This window comes from Haplochromis burtoni, unplaced genomic scaffold (assembly GCF_018398535.1).
Source record: "Haplochromis burtoni strain Fernald_Lab_line unplaced genomic scaffold, NCSU_Asbu1 Contig_1, whole genome shotgun sequence".
Lineage (NCBI taxonomy): Eukaryota > Metazoa > Chordata > Actinopteri > Cichliformes > Cichlidae > Haplochromis > Haplochromis burtoni.
Genome location: NW_024582362.1, coordinates 5369505 through 5379148, shown reverse-complemented (window position 1 = coordinate 5379148; position 9644 = coordinate 5369505). Strand labels below are relative to the sequence as shown.

The window sequence follows — 9644 nt, the reverse complement described above, 5'->3', positions numbered from 1 at the left end:
CTATCGAGGAAAAAATGTCACAACAGCATTATTTACTCAGACGGCGGAGACTGTGGGCACAGTTGTAAACTATTGTAATAGCAGGGTGCTGGAGGGGTAGGTGGGCGGGTGGGTGGGGATGGAATATCCATTTTTATTGCATCACCTGTCAGCGGCGTCCAATGGGCGTCGACTCCAGGGGCATTAATTGATGAAGGTGTCTCCAGACAGGACCCCCACCGCCCCCCTCTCTCTCTCTCCCTGTCATTTTATTTGTAGCTCAACCAGCATCCAGAATAGCAGCTGCATTTTAGCTCTTTCTGTTTCTCTCTGGATCTGATTCTCTCTCTCTCTCTCTCTCTCTCATTCTGCTTTCCCCCACCCTCACAACACCCTCTCTCCCTCCCTTTCTGTCGCTCTCTCTCCCTCCCTCCCTCTCTCTCTCTTCTAGCTATTTTATCCCTCTGGCTGAGGCAGTGGTGTACACCTACCCCTCGTCCTGCTGCCGACCAGAGGGGAGTGGAGTCGGCAGAGGCAGGTAGCAGCCCCGGCTTGGTGGACGCATCCGTCGCATTCCTCCACCACCATGCCGGACCCGGGGCAAGAAGCAAGGAGTGGATGCTGTCGGCTCATTCAATCTATTAGACAGGGGCAGCTCCATTTAACTCCGCATGTCAAAGTTTGCATTTTCATTACGCAGCAGTGTGGCTGGATTATAGGTGTGAGCAGGATGCCTTGAGCTCGCTAACCTATGCCACTCACTGGTGAATCCACAGTATATTGAGGCTGACTACATGGAGTAATAGATTCTAGTGGATACACACAAATCATGGGAGACCTGGAGTGTGGCTTTGAGGAAATGCAAGGAGTGAGGCTGGGATACCTGCTCATCCAAGGCAAGCAAATGTTTGCTTTGTCCCAGGTCTTCACCGACCTGCTGAAGAACATCCCTCGGACCACGGTGCACAAGCGCATGGACTACCTGAAAGTGAAGAAGCACCAGTGCGACCTGGAAGAGCTACGGAAGCTCAAAGCAATAAACTCTATAGCTTTCCACGCCGCCAAATGCACTCTCATATCGCGGGAGGACGTGGAGGCTCTGTATTTCTCCTGCAAGACGGAGCGGGTGTTGAAGTCCAACAAAAGGAAAGCGAAAGCGGCGTGCTCCCCCGGTGATGAGGACGAGTCCTCGGGGTTCCTCCGTGCTGACGGCGAGCTGTGGAGGGAAAAAGTTTGGTTTAGTTTGCAGCACGGCGTCCCGGAGACTCTCACACTCCACGGCAAAGTGGGCAGGAAGAAGGAGCTGACTCCTTGCCTTACCGACTCCAAACTACCTCAGTTTTATCACAAAACGCACGGGCGGGATTGCCGTTCGGCGACCAAGTCCAGTTACAAACACTTTAAAAACTATGAAACAGCGAAAATAACAGGGAACCGCGTCACTTTGAGCCAAAGGCACTCGTTTTTCCGGAGCGCGGTGAGCCGGCAGCCGGTGGTGCTTCAGTCCGCCATAGCTGCTCAGTCCAGGCTCTCTCGCTCAGCCGGCGACCTACTTCACAAAAGGAAGAGGAGGCGCGAGGGGGGCGGCGGGAGGGACAGCGCGAGGCACTCGTGGAGCAGAAGCAGGCACGCGCACCACCACGCACCGCCGGTGCTGCTCGTGCAACCCAAATCGTCTGGAAGTCACGGGACTTCTTTCGGTGCTTTTCACCTCGGTCCAGATTTTTATCTCGACCCCCGACCCCACCACCATCACCACCACCAACATCATCATCATCACCACCACCACCACCACGAGCCAACTTTCCCGGAGAGTTACAGCAGCGACACCGAGTCCAGCACCTACTCGGAACGGGCTTACCCCGACTGGGACCTCGGCTCTGGCTTTTCCACCAGCAGCAACTCCGCCAGTTCGGAAGAAGAAGAGGACGGCGAGGAAGAAGATGACACTCAGTCGGAGAGTTCAGAGGTCAGCTCAGAGGAGGAGGAGGAGGAAGAGAGCTCCTCTCAGTCCGACTCCAGCTCAGTTTCGAGCCGTGTTTCGGTTCAGAGCATCCGATTCAGACGGGCGCGGGTCGGATCGCTTGCCAAAAGTCTCAACACCAGCAAAGCACCTTTGGTCCTGCAGCCTACGTTTCACTACAACAACCCAGTGCAGCACGAAAAAGAGCACAAGACCCTCGGACATGTTGCTGCTTCGCAATCACGGGACAAACTTCAGAAATGTGAATTCACATGCAGAGAGACAGAGCAGGACTCGGGACCCTCGCAGCCCCAAAACTTTAACTCAGCTTCTGTGGGGGAGAGCTTTTTCAGCGAGTCTAAAAGGGAAAATCCGAACCAGGCCGACACTGTGGATGAGCTCATCACATATTCACTGGGACCCAATCGGAATAAGGCCTCTCACCCTTCACGCAGGACACAGGGGCATCCCATCAAATGCCCCCCGGGACTGAGGGCTCAGTATGACCACAGCAAAGAGGCCAAGCAGACCCAGAAATTTGTGGACAGGAGGGATGCGAAAGCGATCGCCAGCCCAAGTCTGCCCACTGCACTGAAAAAAATAAAGACCGAGTCAGAGGAGCCCTCTGTGACCGCCACCTCCTCTTCGGACAGGACAGCCAGGACGCCGCCGTTCAGTCTCCACAATGTGAAAGTTAAAGTGGAGGATAGCTGTGATGAGTATGAATACCAGAGCCAGGCCACTGTAGCTAAATGCAAAGGAGATAAAACAGAGAGCAACAATGGCCATTATCCCATCGGAGCCATAAAACAAGGAGATTTTTCCAACAGTGGGATTAAAGCCACAGAGAAGAGCCCCGATGTGGCCCTCAGGTCCCCCTGTGGTCCTCAGGAATGCAGGAGTAGTCAAGACGCCCCGTGTATCGAGGAGGGGGAGCACAGGCACAAAAACTGCAGGGCTCCGGTGCAGGGGAGTAAGAAACCCAGAGTTTCCAGGACGCAAACAAAACAAAACCTATCCAGGGTCCACAAGGCTGCCTCTTCTTCGTCGTCGTCCTCCTCCTCTTCTTCTTATTCTTCTTGTTCTCGTCCCGTGGGGCGCGAGGAGGCATCCACGGAGGATTTACCGAGCAGACGCAAACGCAGCAACGTGAACACTGTAGCATCGCCGGCAAAAATGCCTTTCAGCCTAATGGCAAATTTCCCATCCCCGCCGTCGCTGATTGTTGGCAGCGACGGGGATTTGTGCCCCGCTTACTCCCTGAACTCGCTGAGGGGCCCCGGGCCTCCCCCTCCGTCCCACCCCGTGTGGAGGTGGCAGCCAGGCGGCCAGATTCTCCCTCCCCCACACGTTCACAGAACTAGGAAATAGACGGCGGAGCTGTTTTTTAAAGCAAAAAAAGCCCTGAAAAAGCCCTCACCATTTCCAACCCAAACGTAGCCCGAGTCTTAACCTGTGCGCACCGAAATGCTCGCAACTTTATCGGTGTTGTTTCTTTTCTGTCCCCCCTTTTCTCTCCTGAGAATGGATTTACATTCCGCTTTGTTTTCAAGCTCGATCGAGGAAAACCCACAAGATTCCCCCCTTTTCGGAGCCTCTGAAAACGCCCACAGGACTGTGAGACACCGCTCGTGGATATAAGATTAAAAAAAAAAAACTTGTGTTAAAATAAGCTATCCTAAGCAATATCTATTCTCAATGGTGTGTTCACGCGACTGTGTGTGTGTGTGTGTGTGTGTGTGTGTGTGTGTGTGTGTGTGTGTGTGTGTGTGTGTGTGTGTGTGTGTGTGTGAACTCAAATGTTTCTTGTTCGCTTTTCTAATTTGCTCGACCTGTTGGATTGTATAGTGCCGGGTTTCAGTGGTTTGTGCTTTGTCTGAAAGAAGGAAGGGGGGTAAAAAAAAATCACAGCATTCCTTGGGACGAGGCTACTTTAAAAAAGAAAAAAAAACTTGCTAGGATTGAGGAGTAAACTTGACTGAGCAAATCATAAAATAATAATAATTATAATAATATAAAAATCAGGGTTTCCCATTCTGTGCCACTTGGTATATTTTATATATATCAGCGCTGTCTTTCCTCTGGCGTGCTAACCAGCTTGGCCACAAACATCCATGTGCCCAAATATTCAGTTTCAGACATGTATACAAGAAAAGCTCAGTTAATGTCTGGTCATATGCTCACGGTTAAGCCTTTATTAGATGTGACATAAATTTATTCTCGGTGGTTGTGGGATTTCTTTTATTATTATTATTGTTGGTGTTATTATTTAAAATGATTATTTTTCTAAGGGTGGTTGTATTCTGGTTTTCAGTCATGTTTTTATTTCTGCGGACTATTTCCTGGTTTGCAAGCGTGTGACTGCACATACGCAGGCCCAAACACAACGCGGGCCTTGTATACAGACAATCAAAAAAAACAAAACAAAAAAAAAAAACAGAAAGAATTTTTTTTTTGAATGAATAAGCCTCCTTTATGAGGTCTCACGACAGACTCGACAGATTTGTGTCCCTCTAGGTCCACGTGGCCTCGGCTTCCTCTGGACGCAATAAGAAGTTGTGCCGGGGAGAGTGTGCGCGTGGTGAACATGTAAATAATTCAAGAAAATATAAAATGCAGACAAAATGGGATGTGATTTAGTGATAATGGGAGGGAGGGGGAGTGTAGGGGGAGGCACCAAGAAAGAAAAAAAAAACGAAAAAAAAAATCTGCGTGAAAACACCTTCTAGCCACTAATAAGAAACAATGCGACCAAGCACATGAGAGGGGCTTAAATGCATTGCATTTTGAATGTGTTTAGGTTGTTTTTCAGCTTTAGGGATTTCTAACAAACGTGAAATTACGCGCGAGAGCTGTTGATGCAAAAAGGGAAAGCCCCCACCGCCGGAAGATTGACTGTTTGATTTGAGGTTAAATATTTTATTATTTACAATTCAGCCATGTGCGGCCGAACCATCCAAATGCTGATTTTCTCATCCCTCATTCTCAGTCTCGTTGTTCTTAAAGATGAAAGAAAAACACAGTTCTTTACTATCATTGGCTGCCTTCCTTATAGGAAGGCAGAAATGCAATCAGGTTCTCTGAAATCTCGCTTCCTTTTTATTTCCTAAACGCATCATCATCATCATCATCATCATCATCTCACCGTTCTGAATGTAGCCTCTTTTTTTAATATGGCCGCTCTCGGCGTAGCAGCAGGCTATCCCAGACCTGTTTAATGTAGCCCCCACCCATAGCAGTACCAACTCAGACTCAAGCCTACACGCCTTTAAATCAAGTGGTCGAGAAGCACCTACACGTATAGGCATTTTAAGTGAATGTGTGGATGTTTTTAATGGCAGTTGCAGGACGCGCTCTGCTAATTGGTGTGCTTTTCTGTCCACGACAAAGAGAGGCCCCAGCTTATAGGGTGAGCCAGATCACAACAAACCCAAAGCCCCGTGAATGATGTCAGCCTCCTCCACAAGCACAGCAAAGGGCGCATTCATTCAGAGGATTGAAGAAACTATGTAATACGTGATTGTATAGAGAGAGAGAGAGAGAGAAAGAGAGAGAGAGGGGAAAAAATGTACAAAAAGTGCGTTTCACTCTGCCTGCACCATTGTGGATACATGTGGTAGATGTTTAGCCATGTGATTAAAGCGCCACTCTGACTGAACTCACCGTGAGCCTTATGTCTGAGGCTGGGAGAGACAATTCGGACCTGAACTCATATCCCCTACAAGCTTGTAAAAAAAACTGAAAAGAAAAAATGGCTAGTTTAGAAGCTACACAACACGAGCTCGTGTTTGTGCAAGCTAGCAGTAAAAGGGGGGGTTGCGATGGGTTTGGAGTGTAGTGGTGATGTTAGTGTCGATGGTAGAGGAGGGGGGGGGGGTGTAGCTGTGTTGCAAGAGTGAAGCTTTCAACCTTTAATCCGCATGTCAAAAGCATAGGTTGCACGGCATAGGAGGAAGAGGAATCGCCTGCGCCGTGGAGTTGCGCTGGCTTTAGGCCCCCCTCTCCTGACGCACCAGCCTATTCTCACAGTGCACGGCTGAGGGGGGGTTAGAATGGCCTGTTGGGAGGGCCTTTCCACCGTTAAGACAAACAGCTCTCTGACAGTGACGCTATCAATGTAAACAATTGCATCGCACAGCAACTACAAGCTTCATGCTCTCTCCCTCCATACTCCTCCTGTTACCCACTTCACTGCCCTCCATTCATTTACTTTTTGATTTTTACTTTTAAATTTCTTTTCTTTGGATACAATACTTGAGGTCAGGTTTTTTGACACGGAATTTGAAGTCACTGGTTGTTTATATGAAACTGAATATTTATTTTTGTGAATTTTATGGGGTTTCCTGTATATTGATTGATTTTTTTCATTCTTCTTGTGAATATACATGAGAAAACTGCACTCGAAATAGAAACTTGAACGGTGGATTTCTGAAGCACTTTCCCTTTCTTCTTTTTTAAATGATAAAGCATTCATTAAACGGGACTGAGTGTAATTGTCGGACTCCTTCTCCTTCTTTTGAGATGGGTAATCGTTTTTTGTTTTGGTGTGTGTGTGTGTGTGTGTGAGTGAGTGATGAGAGAGTTCTAAATGCCATTAAAGAATGGTATTTAAAATACATAAAGATTGCCACTTATTTTATATATGGAAAGCAGCTCCTTTTCACCTTTAATATTTCTTTACGTGACCTTGTTATAAAATATCCACAGCCTCTTAGTGTATTCTAAATTGCTCATCCAAGTCTCCCATTAGTTAAAAATCAATAAATAAATAGATAAAAAAGACAGATAGGTGGGTATTCCTTGGGCAAGACTTTAAGGTTAGAAGGGAATTGACCCCAAATAGATCTACAGTGTCGTTATCTCCATAATGTGGGCATCGTAATAGTACTGGCGATGGCTAAGGGCAAATTTCCTTCAAAGAAGGCCACATGTTGTGCCTTTAGTTTGGTTAAGCTCTTACAGTAGTAAGGGATTCCCTTTCCGGTGGATTTTAGAGGGATGTGGGACGGGAGAAGTGGTAGGCCTCCGGTGTCTGCAATAACAACAAGAGGCAAACCGTAGACATTCTACGACATGCAGCATTTCCAACCGCTGCGCGTGAGATGGTTCAATATATGTGTGTGTGTGTGTGTGTGTGTGTGTGTGTGTGTGTGTGTGTGTGTGTGTGTAGTTGCTGTAGTTTATATGCATCAGTAGTTTGCAGTAGCATGAATTTCCTGTGAGCGCAGACAGTCTGCATTTCTTACAACATTCGTGAGTCCTGGGTGTGATAGAATAACTGGGGGAAAAACCAATAAAACAACTAACAATTTAACACCATGCTGTTACCAAAGGGAATGAAAATAGAAACCCTGCTAAAACACCGAGTCTCCAACTTTTAAGTGCAGTGTGACGTATTTGACGCGATGTTTCCCTGAGTAATGGCACTCTGCGATATAATGTCCAGGCCAAAGTCGCAAGGAAGTTAGGGGGAACCGGGGCTAGCAGGCTTTCTGGCCCGGCCAGTTGGGCTTCTGCCGCCAAAGCCCGGAGGGGCGATACTGGGAGTAGAGACAGGCCATTATGCTGTTGCTGCTGCTGGCATTTCAGGGTTAAATTCCTGCGCGGATTGGGAATCACTAGACTGTAACTTCTATAGAATAACAATAGAAACCATACATGAAAAGAACAAAACCAGCCTCAATACAATAAGTGTTTCCTTTAGAGGAAAAAAAAGGAAGAAGGAAAAGAAAACAATTGTTTCCCCAAAGCTGCACTAATACACTCCAAATTATATTTGTCTTTGGCTGCTTGTTCGGGAAACGAAGTTATGGGTAGTGTTGAAAGAAAAATGGCGCGTTGTAGGGTCAGCACTTTGCATTGATCTTTGAGACAATTAAATACATTAAAAGCTGTCAGGAGGTTTTTATGTGGAATCTCTCAACTGTAAAACATTTGCCTGCCACTCCTCTCGTTCAAGGTCGCTCAAGAATGGCAAAATGTGTAGATGTGAAATATTAATAAGGACAAACAGTCGATTTGAAGTTTAGAAGTTTGGTGGAAACTTGGAGAAAATGTGGAAATAAGTGTTTGTTTTAGGATTGCAGTTCACAGATGATTTGTGAGCAGCTCTCTCTCTCTCTCTCTCTCTCACCCTTTCTCGCTCTCTGTGAGTGAATGAATCTGTGACATGTGTTTTGTGTGAAAGCGGGAGAGTCTCAGGGAGCAAAGGAGCCCTCGGAAGAGGCTCTGCAGGATAGAACCGCTTCAAACTTCGGTGAAAGCAAGAGACTGCAAGCGCATTCTTTGCTCTTCTGGAAATGCACCGTGTACCGGAGAACTGCTGGTGCTGCCGGTGCACGCGCACGGCGATGACCTGCTGCCACGGATAACGGTGAAACGGTTAATGCAAAAAAGTAAACACTGTTAACTCCAGCAGTGGAAAAACCTGAAGATTAAACAATAACAAAAAACTTTTAATAAAATGACAAAAGTTGTGCTTCTTTTTTGGGGGGGAAGGAAATGGATGATAAACACTTTTCATTTGATGCTCAGTGATGCAGTAGATCCGTATATCACACGGAGTCTAAACACACGCTGCAAGACACTGAACAGCGTCATCGTTTAGATTATCATAGCAGTACAGTCTGCGCTATGCTTTGGGCTTCTGATAACACTGAAGGCTTTACAGTGTGTGTGTGTGTGTGTGTGTGTGTGTGTGTGTGTGTGTGTGTGTGTGTGTGTGTGTGTGTGTGTGTGTGTTCTCTTAAACCACGCTAACGACGTGCAGTATAGAGGGAGTGAATGCAATAATCAGAGCCAATAGGAAGAAATGATTATTCTTATTAATATTCAGGTCTGTGATATCACAATAAATGCTTCATTTGTTAACTGTTGTGAAGCACCACGTGTTACTACCACGGCCTCTCCGCGTAAGTTTCTACTTTATGGGTAAAAACCAAGTTTCTCCGTCTAAAAAGTCGTGGTTTGAGATGGCTTCCCCGCATGACCACCACAGCTTTTTTTTTTTTGATTTGTAAAAGTCAGATAGTAGCAAGTCTGTAGCAACTTGAAATAGGATGATGACCAAAGAAAGCCTTATGTTCCAGGATTTCTTGAAATCCCTACTTGCATATATGCTTAGATATTCCTATTTAGATAACTATATACAACTGTATCACTTCAGCACAACTCCCACAATCTTTCTGTTTACCACTCTTGGTAATCCCCCTCCCTTTTTTAGCGACAGCTTAATTATTAGTATGGCTAGAAATTAAAACTGCCACAAACTAAAATAAATTAGTACAAAGGTCAGAAGTTCTTACATTATTAATACTAAAAAAATAAGTTTAAAAAACAAAAAAACACTTCATCAGCTTTTCGCGGCGTTCAGACAGCTGAACTGTGTGTGTGTGTGTGTGTGTGTGTGTGTGTGTGTGTGTGTGTGTGTGCGTGTGTGTGTGTGTGTGTGTGTGTGTGCCTTCTGCATGATATTCCCCTTCATTAACATCTCCCCCATTCCTTTCAATTGAACCGCGATCGTGTCTTAACGCGAAGGAGGAAACAGCGCTGCCTCTCCCGGGGGTTTGCCTGGGATCCCACTGCACAGACCCGGGATCAGAGAAGCAGACAGCGGCTTGTGTGGGGAAGAGATGCTGCAACTTTATTATTATTATTATTATTATTATTATTATTATTATTATTATTATTATTATTATTATTA

At 46.4% G+C, this 9644-nt stretch overlaps 1 protein-coding gene across 1 annotated transcript; it reads left to right on the top strand.

Moving 5' to 3' along the window:
• The first annotated feature begins 369 nt into the window (after positions 1–369).
• On the top strand, positions 370–6489 carry skida1 (SKI/DACH domain containing 1). The gene has a single exon (XM_005912087.2). It carries the CDS (start codon positions 809–811, stop codon positions 3311–3313), a length of 2505 nt encoding a protein of 834 aa, XP_005912149.1. The 5' UTR covers positions 370–808; the 3' UTR covers positions 3314–6489.
• Positions 6490–9644: the final 3155 nt, after the last annotated feature.

What these genes read in the sequence shown, in the direction of transcription:
- skida1 (XM_005912087.2), top strand. Translation starts at nt 809, where the DNA reads ATGGGAGACCTGGAGTGTGGCTTTGAGGAAATGCAAGGAGTGAGGCTG.